The 22878-nt window shown below is 44.8% G+C and overlaps 1 protein-coding gene across 3 annotated transcripts in view; it reads left to right on the top strand.

The window, feature by feature from the left end:
- Positions 1-22614, top strand: part of nhsl3 (NHS like 3) — a 28092-nt gene extending 5478 nt beyond the window's left edge. For 2 of the 3 annotated variants that reach the window (XM_029732848.1, XM_029732847.1), the window contains exons 3-10: positions 6090-6251; positions 10100-10143; positions 10284-10416; positions 13154-13261; positions 13498-13631; positions 13879-14064; positions 15350-19439; positions 20122-22614. In XM_029732848.1, coding sequence (XP_029588708.1) covers positions 6090-6251; positions 10100-10143; positions 10284-10416; positions 13154-13261; positions 13498-13631; positions 13879-14064; positions 15350-19439; positions 20122-20168 — 4904 coding nt within the window. In that variant the 3' untranslated portion in view covers positions 20169-22614. Of the gene's footprint in view, positions 1-6089; positions 6252-10099; positions 10144-10283; positions 10417-13153; positions 13262-13497; positions 13632-13878; positions 14065-15349; positions 19471-20121 lie in introns of all 3 variants that reach the window. The other variant, XM_029732849.1, reaches the window with a different exon arrangement.
- Positions 22615-22878: the final 264 nt, after the last annotated feature.

Genomic DNA, 22878 nt, shown 5'->3' with positions numbered 1-22878 from the left:
GTAACTATAAATGGTAAATTGGTACTGGTAACTGGTACTGGTAACTGGTACTGGTAACTGGTAAATTGGTACTGGTAACTGGTACTGGTACCTGGTACTGGTAACTAGTAAATTGGTACTGGTAACTAGTGTACTGGTAACTGGTAAATTGGTACTGGTAACTGGTACTGGTAACTAGTAAATTGGTACTGGTAACTGGTAAATTGGTACTGGTAACTGGTACTGGTAACTAGTAAATTGGTACTGGTAACTGGTAAATTGGTACTGGTAACTGGTACTGGTAACTAGTAAACTGGTACTGGTAACTGGTACTGGTAACTGGTACCTGGTAAACTGGTACTGGTACCTGGTATTGGTAACTGTCTAGTGGACAATATAGTACATTACATAATACGGTATTGTGTTATCAACTCCAATTGCAGACAATTCCAATTTCACGGACTGACTGGGACCAGAATTGGCCCAGGCATTACCTCAAGGCCCCGATTATTAGCAAAATAATTATCCAAAACCCCCAGTTAAGACAGACCCACTGGACAGTCCGTTTCTCAAAAACCTATAGATCTGCCCTTGAGCAAGGCACTTAACCCTCCAAGGGGTCGCTGTCAATAATGGTTGATCCCTGGCCGTGACCCAACTCTCTGAACGTGTCTCAGGGGGGATTGGGATATTCAAAAACACATATTAACGTTTCACATCACAAACCTACAGATTACACACTCGCATGTGTGAAACAGGACAAATAGGCAGAGAATGAAGAGACAGGTTGAGGTAAACACTTGAGAAATGAGACAGGAGACAGAAAATGAACAGACAGATTGAGGTGTGTGTGCTGTGTGTACACTCCAAAAAAATGCTGGGTTAATAACAAGCCATTGCTGGGTAAATATTGGACAGAACACAAGCTGGGTTAAAAACAAGCCATTGCTGGGTAAATATTGGACAGAACACAAGCTGGGTTAAAAACAAGCCATTGCTGGGTAAATATTGGACAGAACACAAGCTGGGTTAAAAACAAGCCATTGCTGGGTAAATATTGGACAGAACACAAGCTGGGTTAAAAACAAGCCATTGCTGGGTAAATATTGGACAGAACACAAGCTGGGTTAAAAACAAGCCATTGCTGGGTAAATATTGGACAGAACACAAGCTGATTGGACAGAACACACACTGGGTTATTTTAACCCAGCCAGATCGGTTGCATGAATAACTCAGCGTGTTGGGTGGTTGGGATTATTCAAACATGGCTTCATTTAACCATCAGCTGGGTATTTCTTTACTTTCATGCTGAGCTGAACTAGCAGCTGGGTCTTTTTATTATAATCCTTATTTTCAGGAGGCGTGGCTTATTTGGGTGTGGCTTTCAAATATATCTCAATAACCTAGAACCCAGCTCCAATAACCTAGAACCCAGCTCCAATAACCTAGAACCCAGCTCCAATAACCTAGGACCCAGCACCAATAACCCAGGACCCAGCACCAATAACCCAGCACCCAGCACCAATAACCCAGAACCAATAACCCAGCACCAATAACCCAGCTCCAATAACCCAGCTCCAATAACCCAGCACCCAGCACCAATTACTCAGCACCCAGCTCCAATAACCCAGCACCAATAACCCAGGACCCAGCACCAATATCCCAGCACCAATAACCCTGCACCCAGCACCAATAACCCAGCTCCAATAACCCAGCACCAATAACCCAGCTCCAATAACCCAGCACCCAGCACCAATAACCCAGCACCCAGCTCCAATAACCCAGCACCAATAACCCAGGACCCAGCACCAATAACCCAGCACCAATAACCCAGTACCCAGCACCAATAACCCAGCACCAATAACCCAGCTCCAATAACCCAGCACCAATAACCCAGCACCAATAACCCAGCACCAATAATCCAGCACCAATAACCCAGCACCCAGCACCAATAACCCAGCACCAATAACCCAGTACCCAGCATCAATAACCCAGCACCAATAACCCAGCTCCAATAACCCAGCACCAATAACCCAGCACCAATAACCCAGCACCAATAATCCAGCACCAATAACCCAGCACCCAGCACCAATAACCCAGCACCAATAACCCAGCACCAATAACCCAGCACCAATAACCCAGCACCCAGCACCAATAACCCAGCACCCAGCTCCAATAACCCAGCTCCCAGCACCAATAACCCAGCACCAATAACCCAGCACCCAGCACCAATAACCCAGCTCCAATAACCCAGCACCAATAACCCAGCTCCAATAACCCAGCACCAATAACCCAGCACCAATAACCCAGCACCCAGCTCCAATAACCCAGTACCCAGCACCAATAACCGAGCTCCAATAACCCAGCACCCAGCACCAATAACCCAGCACCAATAACCCAGCACCAATAACCCAGCACCAATAACCCAGCACCAATAACCCAGCACCGATAGCTCAGCAGTTAGGGTGTGTGTGTGTGTGTGTGTGTGTGTGTGTGTGTGTGTGTGTGTGTGTGTGTGGTGTGTGTGTGTGTGTGTGTGTGTGTGTGTGTGTGCGTGTGTTGTGTGTGTGTGTGTGTGTGCGTGCGTGCGCGTGTGTGTGTGTGACAAACACACACCTGTACCTGTATCCCTACCAGACACTATGCCCTTCCCCATCTGTGACTGTACCTGTATTCCTACCAGACACAAGGCCATTCTCTGTCTCGTCACTACTCTAACCTCTCTGTCTCGTCACTACTCTAACCTCTCTGTCCCGTCACTATTCTAACCTCTCTGTCTCGTCACTACTCTAACCTCTCTGTCTCGTCACTACTCTAACCTCTCTGTCTCGTCACTACTCTAACCTCTCTGTCTCCTCACTACTCTAACCTCTCTGTCTCGTCACTACTCTAACCTCTCTGTCTCGTCACTACTCTAACCTCTCTGTCTCCTCACTACTCTAACCTCTCTGTCTCGTCACTACTCTAACCTCTCTGTCTCGTCACTACTCTAACCTCTCTGTCTCGTCACTACTCTAACCTCTCTGTCTCCTCACTACTCTAACCTCTCTGTCTCGTCACTACTCTAACCTCTCTGTCTCCTCACTACTCTAACCTCTCTGTCTCGTCACTACTCTAACCTCTCTGTCTCGTCACTACTCTAACCTCTCTGTCTCCTCACTACTCTAACCTCTCTGTCTCCTCACTACTCTAACCTCTCTGTCTCCTCACTACTCTAACCTCTCTGTCTCGTCACTACTCTAACCTCTCTGTCCCGTCACTACTCTAACCTCTCTGTTGATTTCCCAGGCAACTTAAGAAGGCAGCAGTATGTTTATCTTAGGACCATGGCAGATATGTGTCCCAAAATGGCACCCTATTCCCTATGTAGTGCACTACTTTAGACCAGGGGCTTATGGGCTCTAGTGCACTACTTTAGACCAGGGCCTTATGGGCTCTAGTGCACTACTTTAGACCAGGGCCTTATGGGCTCTAGTGCACTACAGGGAATAGGGTGCAATGTGGGATGCTGCACCAGGCCAATCCAGATGACCTCCTTCCATATGGACTACCTGAAGTGAGATACGCCAGGGAATAGCCAATCCAGGGTTAGTTCTCTGGGGTGGCGAAAACCAGGAAATCTGCTGAGCAGATGGTCACAAAAAATACACACACACATGCAAATTAACTTGGCGTGTTCCCCAAACATTGAGTGTGTGGTGAGAGGCAAATGATACTCACACGCCAAGGGAGACTGGTGATGGAACAGAGTGCATATCATTGTCATACCTCCCATCAAATACTAGAGACAGAGAGAGAGAGAGAGACAGAGAGAGCTTGCTTTGCATTGCTTTGCTTTGGCAACGTTAACATATGTTTCCCATGCCAATAAAGCCCCTTGAATTGAAATTGAATTGAGAAAAAGAGAGAGAGAGACAGAGAGAAGGAGAGAAAGAGAGAGAGATATGGAGAGAAGGAGAGAGAATATGGAGAGGAGAGAGAGAGATATGGTGAGGAGAGAAGGAAGAGAGAGAGATATGGAGAGGAGAGAAAGAGAGAGAGATATGGAGAGAAGGAGAGAGAGATGTAGAGAAGGAGAGAAGGAAGAGAGAGGGAGAGATTGAGAGAATGAGAGAGATACGGAGAGGAGAGAGAGATATGGAGAGAAGGAGAGAGAAATATGGAGAGAAGGAGAGAAAGAGAGAGAGAAGCAGAGAGAAGCAGAGAGAGAGATATGGAGAGAAGCAGAGAGAGAGAGAGATATGGAGAGAAGCAGAGAGAGAGAGAGAGATGATGAGGAGAGAAGGAAAAGAGAGAGAGAGGCTAAGAAGTCAGGAAAGGGAAAGAGGTACAAAAGGAAAGACAGAAAGGCCAGAGAGAGGGCAAGGAGAAAAGAGGGAGGAGAATGAGAGGGAGCAGGAAGTCATCTGGTATTGGGTGGAATTAAAGACCAGAAAGAGGAATCAGTCTGCTCTGATTAACGTTCAGGACGTTATAGGGCTCTAATACTTATATTAATGTAATGTAATGTGTTGCCAAGCACTGTTATACAGGTCATGGTGCCAGTCACTAACCAGAAAGCAGTCATACCACTGTGTAGGGTGCCTCTATGTGTGAGCATATAACAAAGTCTACCAAGAGGTCTGAGTCTTTATGGCACAGGGGGCACTTGGCTTGTAACTGCAGGGTTGCTGGTTCCAGCCCAAATCCCAACCAAGAGCCCAGCTGACCAGTCAGTCACAAATCCCTGCTTGATTTATGGGATGTATGGGCTTGTTGAGGAGATGGATAACATCCATATATATATGCTGTTGGGGCATATGGATACAGTTGAAGTTTACATACACTTACGTTGGAGTCATGAAAACTCGCTTTTCAACCACTCCACAAATGACTTGTCAACAAATTTTGGTCCATTCCTCCTGACAGAGCTGGTGTAACTGAGTCAGGTTTGTAGGCCTCCTTGCTCGTACACGCTTTTTCAGTTCTGCCCACACATTTTCTAAGAGATTGAGGTCAGGGCTTTGTGATGGACACTCCAATACCTTGACTTTGTTGTCCTTAAACCATTTTGCCACAACTTTGGAAGTATGCTTGGGGTCATTGTCCATTTGGAAGACCCATTTGCGACCAAGCTTGAACTTCCTGACTGATGTCTTGAGATGTTGCTTCAATATATCTAATTTTCCTGCCTCATGATGCCATCTATTTTGTGAAGTGCACCAATCCCTCCTGCAGCAAAGTACCCCCACAACATGATGCTGCCACCCCCGTGCATCACGGTTGGGATGGTGTTCTTCGGCTTGCAAGCTTCCCCCTTTTTCCTCCAAACATAACGATGGTCATTATGGCCAAACAGTTCTATTTTTGTTTCATCAGACCAGAGGATATTTCTCCAAAAAGTAAGATCTTTGTCCCCATGTGCAGTTGCAAACCGTAGTCTGGCTTTTTTATGGCGGTTTTGGAGCAGTGGCATCTTCCTTGCTGAGCGGCTTTTCAGGTTATGTCGATATAGGACTCGTTTTACTGTGGATATAGATACCTTTGTACCTGTTTCCTCCAGCATCTTCACAAGGTCCTTTGCTGTTGTTCTGGGATTGATTTGCACTTTTCACACCAAAGTACATTCATCTCTAGGAGATAGAATGCGTCTCCTTCCTGAGCGGTATGACGGCTGCGGGGTCCCATGGTGTTTATACTTGCGTACTATTGTTTGTACAAATGAACGTGGTACCTTCAGGCATTTGGAAATTGCTCCCAAGGATGAACCAGACTTGTGGAGGTCTACAATTTTTTCTGAGGTCTTGGCTGATTAATTTTTTTATTTTCCCATGATGTCTAGCAAAGAGCCACTGAGTTTGAAGGTAGGCCTTGAAATACATCCAAAGGTACACTTGTGGAGTGGTTGAAAAACAAGTTTTAATGACTCCAACCTAAGTGTATGTAAACTTCCGACTTCAACTGTGTATATATATAGAGAGAGATGTTGGATAACAATCTCAATCTCTTGGTGATCAATACATTGTTATTAAACTCTCTCTCTCTCTCTCTCTCTCTCTCTCTCTCTCTCTCTCTCTGTCTCTCTCTCTGTCTCTCTCTCTGTCTCTCTCTCTGTCTCTCTCTCTCCCTAGCTGGTCCTAAGGGTCAGGATGAGCAGAAGAGGTTGACAGTTCACTACACAGCCTCCTCCTCACACTACCAGGAGAATGTGTTCATCGAGGGCAGTCGCCCTCAGTACCTAGAGGACCTGCACACTGAGGCACGGGAGGGGTTAAAGATACTAAAACAACAGGGTGAGCATTACACACTCTAAAACAATAGACCCATTATGTTATGTACTCACTACACCCTTTAACCAGAAGGTGAGCATTACACACTCTAAACAGTAAACAATATAAGATATAGTTCATTCTGAAAGTATTCAGACCCCTTTACTTTTTCCACATTTTGTTACGTTACAGCCTTATTCTAAAATTGATCAAATAAAAATGTGTCCTTATCAATCTACACACAATACCCCCATAATGACAAACTGAAAGCAAATGTTAAGAATTTTTTGCAAATGTATTAAAGATAAAAAAAACTCATATCATATTTACATAAGTATACAGACCCTTTACTCAGTACTTTGTTGAAGCACCTTCGGCAGCGATTACAGCCTTGAGTCTTCTTGGGTATGACATTACTTGGTACACCTGTATTTGGGGAGTTTCTCCCATTCTTCTCTGCAGATCCTCTCAAGCTCTGTCAGGTTGGATAGGAAGCATCGCTGCACAGCTATTTTCAGGTCTCTCCAGAGATGTTCGATTGGGTTCAAGTCCGGTCTCTGGCTTGGCCACTCAAGGACATTCAGAGACTTGTCCCGAAGCCACTCCTGCGTTGTCTTGGCTGTGTGCTTAGGGTCGTTGTCCTATAGGAAGGTGAACCTTCACCCCAGTCTGAGGTCCTTCGGCCCAGTCTGTCCTTCGGCTCAGTCTGAGGTCCTGGTTTTCACCAAGGATCTCTCTGTACTTTGCTCCGTTCATCTTTCCCTCGATCCTGACTAGTCTCCCAGTCCCTGCCACTGAAAAACATCCCCACAGCATGATGCTGCCAACACCATGCTTCACCGTAGGGATGATGCCAGGTTTCCTCCAGACGTGACGCTTGGCATTCAGGCCAAAGAGTTCAATCATGGTTTCATCAGACCAGAGAATCTTGTTTCTCATGGTCTGAGAGTCTTTAGGTGCCTTTTGGCAAACTCCATGCGGGCTGTCATGTGCCTTTTACTGAGGAGTGGCTTCCATCTGGCCATTCTACCATAAAGACCTGATTGGTGGAGTGCTGCAGAGATGGTTGTCCTTCTGGAAGTTTCTCCCATTCCACAGAGGAACTCTGGAACTCTGTCAGAGTGACCATCAGGTTCTTGGTCACCTCACTGACCAAGGCCCTTCTCCCCCAATTGCTCAGTTTCGCCAGGCGCCCAGCTCTAGGAAGAGTCTTGGTGGTTCCAAACTTCTTCCATTTAAGAATGATGGAGGCCACTGTCATGACGTTGCCCTCTTTGGGTTTTCTATGCACCATCCCCCTACCTCTGTCTCCCACACCCAGGCTCTGTGAGAGCGGTCGTAAATTCCTAAGAGAATATCCTGCCACATGGCCACAGTATGGAGACAGAGTGGGTTTCATAGACCAAACAAAGGAAGAATTCTTCTACCTCACAGAACATGACAACCGAACAATATTTATGTTCTGGAGAAGGTATAAAAGATCGGTGAAGAATCCAGCTATGAACTGGTCCGTTTGGTACAATTTTGTGAAGCTCATGAGAGACAATGCGGCCACATTACCATGGCGCTGTTTATATAATAGCCTCAGTTGTGAGACTTACATCTAATGGTTGTATAAAATGAATGAATAAGGATAAAGCTATTTGGAATATGTTGGGATGCTTGTAATGATGTTAATGTGAGAGAATTGTATTTCTGTTTAAAGTTTCACTAAGTCATCGGCCCCCATGAACAGACGGGACCTGGCGTTATGAGACAGCCTTTTTCTGTTATTCCGAATATAACCCCCACCCAGGTTTTCTATCAGCAGACCGAGCTGACCTCCATTACGAGTTGGCTGAAGGTTTGACCATGCATTCCTCTTTCTGAACTTTAGCCATACCTCGTGGTTAAACTCTTAGACTATCGATACCGACAGAATAAGAACAAGTCTTTGATATTAATTACTAGTATGCAGCCAGGAATTCGGTATCATTGAACGCGAAGACCGACGAAACCGCCATTCTATAACGACATGAATGAATGTCACTCTGAACGGTCCATTCTAACCACAACAGAGAGAGAAAGAGAGAGAGCGCGGACAAACTCTCCAACAGAAACAAACTTTTCAACAAAGATCCCGACGACACACTGAGCGTAAATATATATATTGATTGCAATTATTCCCGAATGAGTGAGCGTTCATGTGCAAAGGATTAGCATTTCAATTGTTATAATTATCAACTCTGTAGTGCCTTCTCAGCTGACCCCCACTCCCCTTTTGTCTAACAAGCCACCATGCCGGTTTAGCCCGCTAGGGCACATTCCTCTATCATTTCTTGTAACGATATCTACTGTTTGCTATGCATTTCTGTGAATTAATTAGTTCGTAAATAAATGATTTCAAGACAATTGATGTATGGATGACTCATAGTGAAGACTGGGTTCGTGCAGATAACCAACAATTTACGACGTTTGGAATGAGACTGACGAGGTAAAAAATGTCATTAATCAGAAGACTAATTGATCAGATATTATAATATCTGAAAGTTATATTAGGAAAATTATAACTTTGTAATCTGAATATTTTCATTGGTGCCCCAACCTCCTAGTTAATTACAGTTACACGATTAATCAGTTTAATCGCGTAATAATAATAATTACAGAGTTCTATGATAAACATGTCTTCAGTTTTAATGATGCCAAAGACACGACACCACTGTGTTCTTGGGGACCTTCAATGCTGTAGAAATTGTTTGGTGCCCTTCCCCAGATCTGTGCCTAGACAAAATCCTGTCTCTGAGCTCTACGGACAATTCCTTTCGACCTCATGGCTTGGTTTTTGCTCTGACATGCATTGTCAACTGTGGGACCTTATATAGACAGGTGTGTGCCTTTCCAAATCATGTCCAATCAATTGAATTTACCGCAGGTGGTACTCCAATCAAGTTGTACAAACATCTCAAGGATGATCAATGGAAACAGGATGCACCTGATCTCAAGTCTCATAGTGAAGGGTCTGAATACTTATGTAAATGTGGTATTTCCGTTTTTTTGCAACAAAAAAAACAAAACATCTGTTTTCAGCTTGTCATTATGGGTGTCATGCCTGCTCCCGCGCCCCCCGTCTCTGGCACCCTTCATTATGCACACCTGTCACCATCATTACATCATCACTGGTCATCCCCAAAGCCAACACCTCCTTTGGCTGCCTTTCCTTCCAGTTCTCTGCTGCCAGTGACTGGAACGAATTGCAAAAAATCGCTGAAGCTGGAGACTTATATTTCCCTCACTAACTTTAAGCGTCAGCTATCTGAGCAGCTAACCGATCGCTGCAGCTGTACACAGCCCATCTGTAAATAGCCCATCCAATCTACCTACCTCATCCCCATTGTTTTTATTTACTTTCTGCTCTTTTGCACACCAGCATTTCTACTTTGCACATGATCATCTGCACATCTATCTATTGTTCCCTGTGTCAGAATTATTGTCGTTATGTCGTTTTGTTCCCCCTGTCCAGATGATGTTCTTGTTTTGGTTTGATGTCTGTTTTCCCAGGTAAATGTTCGCGCCCTGTACTTGCTTCTCATCTCCAGCGTTGCTCCTTACAATGGGGTATCGTGTGTAGATATTTTTTTAAATTTGAATCCATTTTAGAATTAAGCTGTAACGTAACAAAAATGTGGAAAAAGTGAAAGGGTCTGAATACTTTCCGAATGAACTGTATGTTCTCACTACAAGGGAGGATGAGTAATACACACTCTAAACAGTATACAATGTGAAGATTTGTACTCAGACCATATCACTGGGGTTCAACTCCAGATGGTTAAATGTCGTTGTTGGAGCTGTCGTGTATGGATTTATCTGTGATTGAATTTTTGTTTCTCCATCAGAGTATAATAAAGGAGTGGACTTTCAGGATGACCAGAGTGGCGTCGTAAGTAGTGGCTTATTTGTAACAATCTTATATGGCTAACCAAGGACTAAGAGACCGGAGCAGACAACAGCTTCTGCAAGTACACAGAGACGGAATAACCTTGTTTCCCTAATACCCACTCCTGTAATCTCTCTCTCCAGCCAGAACAGGATGTCAGCTCCAATCACTGGGATGGATTTCAGGAATCCGGAAGCACCGCCGGGAATTCTGTTACCGCGGCGACCTCTGCTGTATCGTCAGCCATGTCCACGAGACCCGTGATCACGCGCCAAGGTAAAGGAGGAGATCGTTTTTGTGTCTGTGTGTGTGAGTGTGTGTCTCTTCACCTGCAAGACACATTCTGTGAGAGAATCTGAGCAGGGTATCGACTGTCTCTACTGGGTATCGACTGTCTCTACTGGGTATCGACTGTCTCTACTGGGTATCTACTGTCTCTACTAGGTATCGACTGTCTCTACTGGGTATCTACTAGGTATCTACTGTCTCTACTGGGTATCTACTTCTCTACTGGGTATCTACTGTCTCTACTCGGTATCTACTGTCTCTACTGGGTATCTACTGTCTCTACTGGGTATCTACTGTCTCTACTGGGTATCTACTGTCTCTACTGGGTATCTACTGTCTCTACTAGGCATCTACTGTCTCTACTAGGCATCTACTGTCTCTACTGGGTATCGACTGGGTATCGACTGTCTCTACTGGGTATCGACTGTCTCTACTGGGTATCTACTAGGTATCTACTGTCTCTACTGGGTATCCACTGTCTCTACTAGGTATCTACTGTCTCTCCTGGGTATCTACTGTCTCTACTGGGTATCTACTGTCTCTACTGGGTATCTACTGTCTCTACTGGGTATCTACTGTCTCTACTGGGTATCTACTGTCTCTACTGGGTATCTACTGTCTCTACTGGGTATCTACTGTCTCTACTGGGTATCTACTGTCTCTACTAGGCATCTACTGTCTCTACTGGGTATCTACTGTCTCTACTGGGTATCTACTGTCTCTACTGGGTATCTACTGTCTCTACTAGGTATCTACTGTCTCTACTGGGTATCTACTAGGTATCTACTGTCTCTACTGGGTATCTACTGTCTCTACTAGGTATCTACTGGGTATCTACTGTCTCTACTGGGTATCTACTGTCTCTACTAGGTATCTACTGTCTCTACTGGGTATCTACTAGGTATCTACTGTCTCTACTGGGTATCGACTGGGTATCTACTGTCTCTCTACTGGGTCTATACTGGGTCTCTACTGGGTATCTACTGTATCTACTGTCTCTACTGGGTATCTACTGTCTCTACTGGGTATCTACTGTCTCTACTAGGCATCTACTGTCTCTACTAGGCATCTACTGTCTCTACTGGGTATCGACTGGGTATCGACTGTCTCTACTGGGTATCGACTGTCTCTACTGGGTATCTACTAGGTATCTACTGTCTCTACTGGGTATCTACTGTCTCTACTGTCTCTACTGGGTATCTACTGTCTCTACTGGGTATCTACTAGGTATCTACTGTCTCTACTGGGTATCTACTGTCTCTACTAGGTATCTACTGTCTCTACTGGGTATCTACTGTCTCTACTGGGTATCTACTGTCTCTACTGGGTATCAACTGTCTCTACTGGGTATCTACTGTCTCTACTAGGGATCTACTGTCTCTACTAGGGATCTACTGTCTCTACTGGGTATCTACTAGGTATCTACTGTCTCTCTACTGGGTCTATACTGGGTCTCTACTGGGTTTCTACTGGTCTACTTTGTCTCTTCTGTCTCTACTGGGTATCTACTAGGTATCTACTGTCTCTACTGGGTATCTACTAGGTATCTACTGTCTCTCTACTGTCTCTCTACTGGGTCTCTACTGTCTACTGTGGTTAGATTCTGTTTAGACCTGTTGTCAAAACCAGAGGATCTGGTTACACACAATGAAGAGCCAAAACACATGCGCGCGCACACGCACACACACCAACGCACACATGCACAGCTGTAGTTTGTTACTGACTTGGAATGTCCCTACCAACCAAATAGTGCTCTGCCGTTGCCTGGTATGGTCCAGCTTGGGGGCAAAACACGCCATTCTCTGCTCTGAATCCCATAATACTCACTGATTCCCTTTCATTGAATCTCATTGTAATATACAACCACACCCTCTGAGTTCCTGAAGCCTAAACCATTCCAACTAGGGCTGGCAAAATGACCATATAAACCGTGTAACCGACGGTTACGAACGAAGAACGCCGTGAAAATAAAATAACCATCATAACCGTTTGTTTTGTTGTTGTTGTTGTTTTTTCCCCCCCCAAACAGTTGACTGAAGACGGGACGGTCAGGCGTTTGTGCGGTTCGAGTCCGTTTCCGTGGTAACACCGCCTCTTAAATAACGGGATGAAACTTTGTCGCTCCTCAACAAATGCCTGACCGTCCCGTCAGCAGAAGCATAAACACATGTAATCTATGGCAGCACAGGGTTAGGAGAGGAAATTAATATATGTCTTCTTTGTTGTGTTTTTGCTATTCGAACGTTTGTTACGGGGGCCGCAGTCATTTGGTTGGCCGATGACCTTCATCCAAAATTCCATGACTGTCACATCCCTAAATCCAACACATTTCTGTCCTTTTCTTTGAAAATCTTCTCCAACCAGTATTGAATCCTGACTGTGATTCTCAATATTGTATGTAATGACAGGTACTAACTCTCCTTTCATACTCCCTTCCTCTCTCCTTTCATACTCCCTTCCTCCCTCCTTTCATACTCCCTTCCTCTCTCCTTTCATACTCCCTTCCTCTCTCCTTTCATACTCCCTTCCTCTCTCCTTTCATACTCCCTTCCTCTCTCCTTGCATACTCCCTTCCTCTCTCCTTTCATACTCCCTTCCTCTCTCCTTGCATCCCTTCGAATCAAATCAAACTTTAAAGTGCATTTAAACCGCAAATACATTTTTTACTCATAAATCCCTTGTCTTATCCTTCATCCTTCTCCCTCCTCTAAACCTCTTCTCTCAGGCTCCACGTTCAAGCCTCTGAACCCAGTGAAAAGACCAGAGAAAGGGAAGAGCAGAAGCAGGAGGACTACTATCATGGGAATACCCCAGCAGGTCCAGAGAGAGCTGGGTACGTATGTGGCTTGACGGCAGCTAGCTTTGAACTGAGCTTCACTTTTACGAAGTCACCGCGACCAACAACGTTCCAGGGTTATGTGGGTTAGTGGTTCACTAAATAAAGTAGGATCTATACCGAATGAATAACCCTTAGCCACCTTGTCATTTAAGAAGTAAAATCAAAATGGTACTATTTTTCTGTCATATTCAAAATAGACGATACGATGTTTTCCACCATTCTCCTTCTAGCCCTGCACAGTGGGTCTACGTTCCAACTTCCTTCCAAGCTCCCTAACGGCTCTGGAGGACAAGGCCAACCAGGTGTTGTCATCATCCCCACCATCGATGGAGAGACCCTTCTAGCCAACCACGATGGAGCTAAGGTACATATCTCAGAACTCGCTGCCGGTGAGACTTGTTTTTAGCTTTACAACCACCAGCTGATCAAGTACATTTATTTTGTGCTTTTAGTTACAGTGTCATACTTTTAATTACAGACTACTACGTTCATGACAAAACATAACTTCTGTTTATTTCAAATAAGGATTCTTTGAAACTAAGGTAATTATTGTTTATGTTAACAAGAAACCACTAAAATGACTATAATTACAACTAAAATCACCTACATAGGCATCCAGAGGAGAGCAGCTGCTGAGACACCACCTCCAGTCTGTATACAGGGACGACCAGGGCTTCAGCCACCACAGGGGACTGAACTCCCATCTCTCCCCCACCCAGAGGCCCAAATCTCTGGCCGTGCCGGGCGTGACCTCCTCTTGCTCGGTTGGATTCCCCAACTTCCTCCAGGAGCCACTTGTGAGTGAACGGTGTTTGTCACCATGTTTCTTCCTGCTGGAGTAATATATATGGAAATGTATGACCACACTACTGTAAGACCACACTACTGTAAGACCACACTACTGTAAGACCACACTACTGTAAGACTACACTACTGTAAGACCACACTACTGTAAGACCACACTACTCTCTACATAGTATGACAACTCCACAGTTCTCTATAGAGTATGACAGCTCCACAGTTCTCTATATAGTATGACAGCTCCACAGTTCTCTACATAGTATGACAGCTCCACAGTTCTCTATATAGTATGACAGCTCCACAGTTCTCTACATAGTATGACAGCTCCACAGTTCTCTATATAGTATGACAGCTCCACAGTTCTCTATATAATATGACAGCTCCACAGTTCTCTTTATAATATGACAGCTCCACAGTTCTCTTTATAATATGACAGCTCCACAGTTCTCTATATAATATGACAGCTCCACAGTTCTCTATATAGTATGACAGCTCCACAGTTCTCTACATAGTATGACAGCTCCACAGTTCTCTATATAGTATGACAGCTCCACAGTTCTCTATATAGTATGACAGCTCCACAGTTCTCTATATAATATGACAGCTCCACAGTTCTCCACATAGTATGACAGCTCCACAGTTCTCTATATAGTATGACAGCTCCACAGTTCTCTATATAGTATGACAGCTCCACAGTTCTCTACATAGTATGACAGCTCCACAGTTCTCTATATAGTATGACAGCTCCACAGTTGTCTATATAATATGACAGCTCCACAGTTCTCTTTATAATATGACAGCTCCACAGTTCTCTATATAGTATGACAGCTCCACAGTTCTCTTTATAATATGACAGCTCCACAGTTCTCTATATAGTATGACAGCTCCACAGTTCTCTATATAATATGACAGCTCCACAGTTCTCCACATAGTATGACAGCTCCACAGTTCTCTATATAGTATGACAGCTCCACAGTTCTCTATATAATATGACAGCTCCACAGTTCTCCACATAGTATGACAGCTCCACAGTTCTCTATATAGTATGACAGCTCCACAGTTCTCTATATAGTATGACAGCTCCACAGTTCTCTATATAATATGACAGCTCCACAGTTCTCTACATAGTATGACAGCTCCACAGTTCTCCACATAATATGACAGCTCCACAGTTCTCTATATAGTATGACAGCTCCACAGTTCTCTACATAATATGACAGCTCCACAGTTCTCTATATAATATGACTCCTAATGTTGATCGTTGTGTTTGCCTCCTCCCAGGGTCCGGTGATGTCCATCTCTCCCCAGGCCACCTACCTGTCTAAGATTATCCCCAACGCCTATCTGCCGGCCTCCGTCGACGTCATACAGATTGACCTCAGAACCAACCATACCAATGGAAACAACGGCAAAGGAACGGTCCGCGCCGTCAGCAAGAGCAGCCCGGCATCTGTGTCGTCAGCAAGCCCCGCGTCGTCGAGAAGATCGGGTGGCGATGGTTGCTATGACGGCGGCGAAGCCCTTTCCCATGGTGACAGTAGTTCCCGTGACAATGGCTCTACGGCAACCACACGCTCAGTGACTTCGGGATCCGGCTGGAGCCACTCGCAGTCTTCCGAGATGATCAAGTCCAACTCCTCCGCCATCTCTTCCACGAAGGGGAGCTTCGGACCTGCTAACCCACAGACAGTGAGCCTCGTTGGGCAGAAGAGACTACTGCAGCAGCCTGGTGCTGGGGACCAGGACCTGGTGAGCCTACAAAGCTCAGCTAGCTGGGTCAGCAGCACCAGTAGGGTTACTGGTACTGTAACTGCTCAGGGGGGATCTGAGTCGGGTCTATCTGGGTCTGTCAGTGCTGGGGAGATGAGCGATGTTGGAGGAGACTCTCACAGATTCTCTCGCAGTCTGTCGATCATGAAGACCAAGCTGCCCCCAACTCCCCCCAGGAGAACCAACTCCCTGCACCATGAGAAGATGATAAAGAGGCGACTGGTGGAGAATAAAGACCTCAGTGACTCTGTGGGTGGGGAGGTGGAGGCTGCTGAAGACACAAGCTTGGTTACCATTGAGATCTCTAAAGAGCTCTACAAAGAAATCACAAAGAGCACTATCCCTGTATCCAACTCATCTGGGTTTAACTCTTTAAATGGTACAAGATCTTCCACAGTCTCTAATCCTCTGAGTCCCACACAGGCCTCCCCTGGTGGTAGTGGAAACCCAGAAAGGCCAGGGTCCAGCAGCTCTTCCCCACAGAAAGCTCCCTCAGAGGGAGGTACATATGAAAAGACCATGTCCCCCTCCAGTGGGTACTCGACTCAGAGTGGTACTCCGACGCTCTCCCCCAAGGGGATCTGCCCTTCCTCCTCCCCAGGTAAACACAAGAAGATGCCGGTCAAACCGGAACGTTCTGGTTCAAGAGCTTCCTCCTCGGCAGCCTCTGCCTCGTCTTCCCTCACCTCCCTGTCTTCAGCCACCTTAGAGCACGTCAATCAAGAGACTTCAAAAAACATTCCTAGCACACCCCAGCGGGCCTCCCCACCGCCATCTGTAATGACAACAGAAAAGACGTCAACGGTGACCCCGGTGACCCTGACTCGTTGCTCTGCATCCATGGCGATCAGAGAGCTGCTTAACATTCCGCCACCCCCCAACATCAAAGCCCCTTCCCCGCCACCCCCGGAAACCTGGGCCCACAACAGACACACCTTCAAACTGCTGTGTGGGCCTTGCCCCAACGTCAACAGGCTAGCACAGTTCCGGAAGCAACAGGAACTGAAAGATGAAGCTACCATCATTAAGCAAAAGCAAGAACCTCAAACTGAAGCTAGCAAAGAGTCTCAAAGCTCAGATGAAAAGCAGGCTACCGTAGAGGAAGTCACTTTGATAAAATCAGAAAGCAAATACATTGTTTCGAAAGAAGAAACTGAGCCTACGCTAGAGCATGAGTCTGAGGTATCCGAGTGTGTTAGTCAGGGAGTCGAGACCACAGAAAGTCAAACGAAAGAAAAAGGAAGTCCGGCGATGATCGCAGAGAGGGTAGAAGCAAGTGTAGAGGTCAAGAACCGGAACCAAAATCAGGAGCAGAGTAGTAGTAGTAGTGTTGCACAGGTCAAGGATCAAGAAGAGAGTCTAGAGACACAAGTTAGTTTAGCGACGATTCCAAAGAAGGAACCCCCTCCTGTCATGAAGAAAAGTACTCGTAGAAAAGAACCTTTAGTTCAAGTATCAACAGACATTCAACAAAAGTTGCCATTTCATGAGGTCACAGTAGAGAAGGTAGAATCTCCCAGCGAGAGTGAGAAGTGTTCCTTACAGGGGGAGGTAGAGGTGGTAGCTAAGGAAGTTGAGGTTGAGGTAGTTGCTAAGGAAGTTAAGGTAGTTGCTAAGGAAGTTAAGGTAGTTGCTAAGGAAGTTGAGGTAGTTGCTAAGGAAGTTGAATTAGTAACTAAGGAGGTCGAAGGTCAGAGTGCTACTGAAAACACCACAGACGAAAGTCCCACTAAACCAGAGGCATCTACACAGACCCTTGCCATGGAGCCCCCCAAAGTGGACAGGATCTCTCCTCCAGCCTCCCCTCCCCCTGCCCACCACCCTCCTCCACCCCCTTCTAAGACACCTCCCTCCTTAGTGTCCACTCCCCCACCCGAGGTAGAGGTGGAGTGTGAGGAAGAGATTCCCATAGTAGAGTCCTGCTGGCCCCCTCCACCTCCACCAGAGGAGCCAGCAGATTCAGTCTTTGATGAGCCAGATGAGATGGACTTTCCACCTCCTCCCCCTCCCTTCATGACGGAGAGTTTGCCAGATGTAGTGGAGAGCTGTAACACAGTCACAGATGTCCAGGAGGCATCCATTGTGGCTCTGGATGTGGAGGAGGTTAAGGAAACTGTGAATGGAGCAACTGTGGCTGGGGCAACTGTGAATGGGGAAACTGCAGATCTGTCACCCATTCCGGCTCAAATGGAGATGAAGGAGGATAGACCTGAAAAGGTGATTCTGAACTCTAATGCTGTTCCAACTGATGAAACCAGCTCTGAGGTATCTGAATCAGCTGAGCTCCAAGCAATTCCCGCACATGAGTCAACTGTTGTTTCTCCAGTTCAGCCCAATAAGAAAGAGGCAGAGGTCAAGCAATCTGTCCAGCAGTCAATCATAATGCAGGAAGCCATAACTCAACCAACAGAAACTTCTCCTCAGTCACATGAAGTCCTGGCTCTATTAGAGGATGTCCCTCCCCCACCCCAGGAGGCTCCTCCCCCACCACCAATGAAAACAGCCTTGGTGCCCCCCTCAAGTATCTCTCCTCCATCTCTTATCAGCGTCCCCCTCCCTTCCCCTGTACAATTTGAAGATCCAATGCACTCTGAGCCTGCTGTGAGTGCCCCCATTCCACCCCCCGTCAATGTCCCACCCCTTCTCCCCCTCCCATTTGAGAACCAACCAACTGTCAGGAGACAGCTCAGCTTGGTGAACAGAGAGACCAGGAGCACAGAGCTTCTGTCTAGCCACAACAGTGCCCCCATTCCCAAAGAAGACGCCAACATTCCACTGGTCACACCCTCTCTGCTTCAAACGGTACGTCTCAGATCTGTCAACGTCAGTGAAGACCAGATGAAAACGCCTTCCGACAACAACAATAATAATTACAACAAGGGGAATCCACCCGCTCACGATCAGAGTCCAATCCTAACCCAAAACCCTGGATCCCAGAACACGACACCACAAAAACCAATCCGGAAATCCCCATCTATAAAATCCACACCTCTGTCATTGAAGTCGTCATCACCGTCGATCATCGCCCCCTCGATGCGTTTGCAGGAAGCTATCCGCATGAAGACAGCGGCCATGTCTACCAGAGATGGTCTACCAACACGCTTTAGAATGCCATCCTCCACCTCATTCCCCAGTAGCAGCGGTGGTGAATATGAGATGTTATCCCCAATGTCACCAGAAGGGGGCGACATGCTAAAGTCCCCCGCATCCACTGCTAGCTTCATCTTCTCCAGGAGCTCAAAGAAGGTCGTTATAGAAACGCCTGTCGCCTCTTCCTCCCACGAGATGCAGGCGAGCCTTCAACAGAACCTAGCCGCCGTGCTCACGAAGGTTTCCGACCAATCGGTGGCTTCCACAGTCGCTAACGGCAACGCTGGAAGAACTGGGATTCCGAGGAGAGTTCCACCACCTGTGGCTAAGAAACCAGTTCTTCCAGCGTTGCAGTTAGCGACCTTGGAGAAGACTGTTTTTTCTATAGTGATGGGTGGTTCTCAGAGTGAGAGGAACACTCCATCACCAAGGGGAACAGAAGCTAACGAGGAGACAGAGACAGTGCAACCTGCGGGCCAGAAAGCACTGACAGAGGACCACAATACAGCAAGTAAGAACACCAAACGCAACACCGAGAATAGGTTTGTTGCTACATATGATTACATATACTTACAAATATGTAAATTTGAAGTCAAATATAAGTCGTTTATATATTTTTTTTTATGTTGATAGTGCATGGAATTGATCTTGCGTGGATTTGATGTTTCACGGAATTATTTCACTGAAAAATCAATTCTTTAGAGACTAGCACAATGTGCTTAATTCTGTGGACAGCATCAACCACAATCATGCCTTGCCCAATCATGACATGACAGAATGTAAACGCTAGCGTTACCATGATGCTGAAGAACGTTTAGCAATGTAGCATTGACACCCACACAGATGTTGCCCTACAACTGCATAGCATTGCAGCAGCAGCAGCAGAAATGCCCCTCCCCCCTCCCCTCTTTTCTGCAACTTGAGCTCACCTTGCTAATGAAAGAAAATGACATTCCATCCACAATAGAACCCTGTCTAATTCTGTTCCCGGGTAATATTCACTACTAGCACATGGCCCAACCAACGCTAATGTAGTTACACACACACGATAAAGTAACCAATCGAATTAGCCCACAGAATGCTCCTTGTTGATCATAGTGTGTAACTGTACATTTGTCATAGCCTTCTGTCTGCGTCTCAGATGGCACCCTATTCCCACCTTCTGAGTGTAACTGCTTCCCACTGTTTTCTAGGTAAAATGGAGACGTCTAACATTGTAGAAGCACCGATGCCCTTGTGAGAAAGACTGCTTTGTGTGGACTGAACTTTTGTGGATTGGGACTAAGACGGAGGAACAAAGCAAGGACTGCAAGACCCAGAGAGACAGAGCGAGAGAGAGAGAGAGAGAGAGCGAGAGAGAGAGAGAGAGAGAGAAAGAGAAAGAGAGAGCGAGAAAGAGAGCTATGGAGGGCGAGAGATAATCAAAAGTGTTCACTTAAGAAGTCAACTCAGAGTTAAAAATATGTGAAGGCTTCTCCAAAAGCCTAAAATGGCCTTCATATTTATGCAAACAATGGGGTTGGTCCCCATTTCTTTGATAATAAAGCTTCCTTTTGGAGTATTTTTCTAAACCATGGAGCTCTAGGCATCTATTCAGTCTGTAAAGTTGAAGCGTTACAGATTATGCCAAATCAATTTAAAGGTAATTTCCGATTGAGCCGACATGTGCAGCGTTTACCGTGAATGCAGTCTCCCCTAATTAGGAACATTGCCTTTTAAATTTCAATTACGATGCAAGTTGAATAGAGTTTAGTCTGCTTTGACAAACTGCAAACAGTGCCCCCCTCAGGACGAATGGTGTACTGCGGCTGGATTTTTGTAAATAGAGGACAAGAAGCTATGCTTGTAGTAGACCACCATCTGGAGGTTAGGAAAGGTAGCAGTCACTGCAGATGAGAAAGAAAACCTAGAGGACAAACAATATATGAAGAAAAAAATACTAGAGGGAAGAAATAAAACATAAAATATTATTGGGACTTTCTAAGGTGTTTGAAGCTTGTGTTCTAGTTAAAAAAAAAAAATGTTTCTCTAGTAATTTTTTCTTCATTAACATACCCCCCCCTTTTTTTGAGTCAAGCAATCACTGAATTGTCTTATTTCCAAAAGGAATGGCAGATTACGACATTTCCAGAATGTATCTTTTGATCAATCAATCAATGAATCAACCAATCCAATCCAATGTGTTATTTTAGCTTTTCGATCAGCATAAATAAAATGTTTTTAAATTAAACTGCAAAATATCTTGTGAATATGTAGGCTTAGGTAGAGTAGTGCATCAGAGAGAGAGAGAAAAAAGGGATGCTGCATATTTAAAATACCATTTATATATTAGACCTACAGTCAAAATTTCGAAAGCACTTTTATAAACTAATGAAGCTGTTTAAAGGCGCAGAAAACGTTCAATCCCAATGGAACTGACAATTCAACGAAATTAAAACTGCTTTCAAATTCTAACATTCCAAATGGCAACCTATTCCCTGCATAGTGCACTACTTTGGACCAGAGAATATGGTTCCGTTTGGGAGGAATCCCCAGGAAGAGACCACATCATATCTATTCCTTATCCTCACTCACACTATAGACACCGTTCCCATGCATTCAAAGACTATATGTATGGGTTTTCTGACTGTTTCTATGTATTTATGTTTTTTTTTTAATGTGTCTTTAAGTTGCTTTAAACAAATGTTCTTTATTAATACTGTATCAGCATCCTTAACATCGACACGTTCACAACCAAATATTCAACCTTGGTTTGTGTTCAACTGTTTCGTGAAAATGGTTTGTTTGTATGAACGGTCTATTTTTAAATTCGATTTTACAGATTCAGTTTTATTCAATCAAATCCACAAGCCTGTACTAAATATGTCTCCTGATAGTACTACAAATACAACGCCCCCTATTCCCTACATAGTGCACTACTTTGGACCAGAGGCCCTATCGGAAGGACCTGGTCAAATGTAGCAGTATATATATATATATATATATATATATATATAGATATGTATAGGTAACAGGGGACCATATGGGACTGAGTACTACTAGAGATAAATGGCCAATAGTAACACTAAAGAGAGAGGGTTGTGTGTCTATCCACTCTGAAGTGTTCAGCGTTACAGCGTGATTTAAATGTCAAGGTAACGTTACCGGCGTTACCGGCGATTGCGTTCACAGTAAACGGTGCGTCTATCGGCTCAATCGGAAATGAACTTTTACATTTTTTTTTTAATCACGCAATCTGTTACGCTTCGGTTTTAGACACTGAATAGAGACTTTAGTTCACAAGTGTTCATTTCTTCTTTAAGAAAAAAAAGAAAGTATTTTAAACATTTACTGTATATTCCTACTTTCACATTGTTTGAAGTAGCCTAAGGATCTGTCCCGAATGGAACCCTAATCCCTATATAGTGCTATACTTTTGACCAGGGCTCATAGGGCGCAATTTGGGAGACAACCTCAAGTCTTTCCACAGTGACAAGACATCTTGGTAATCATCGGCACAACAAAACACCCCTTGTCCAGCAAATGGTTTTAACACAGAACTAATTATTCTCTTTTGACACTCTGCACATGACACGTCTTATTGTCATGGAAACAGCTAACATTTTTGTTGATTCAAATAAATAAGGAAAAAAATAATAAGTTTATTTACTTTGTTATGAAAAGACTATAAAATTGTATTCCAAATCACATATTAGTTTGTGTTTTTGCAGTTGGGTGAATGTGTGGAAATGCCAAACCACTTGAAGTCTGTTTTAAGTGATATAGAACTGGTTTAAATGATTTAAATGATATAGAACTAGTTTAAGTGATATAGAACTGGTTTAAGTGATATAGAACTAGTTTAAGTGATATAGAACTAGTTTAAGTGATATAGAACTGGTTTAAGTGATATAGAACTAGTTTAAGTGATATAGAACTAGTTTAAGTGATATAGAACTAGTTTAAGTGAT

This window comes from Salmo trutta, chromosome 34 (genome assembly GCF_901001165.1).
Source record: "Salmo trutta chromosome 34, fSalTru1.1, whole genome shotgun sequence".
Classification (NCBI taxonomy): domain Eukaryota; kingdom Metazoa; phylum Chordata; class Actinopteri; order Salmoniformes; family Salmonidae; genus Salmo; species Salmo trutta.
Note: the sequence above shows the minus strand (reverse complement) of the source record. Positions and strands in the feature narration are given on the sequence as shown.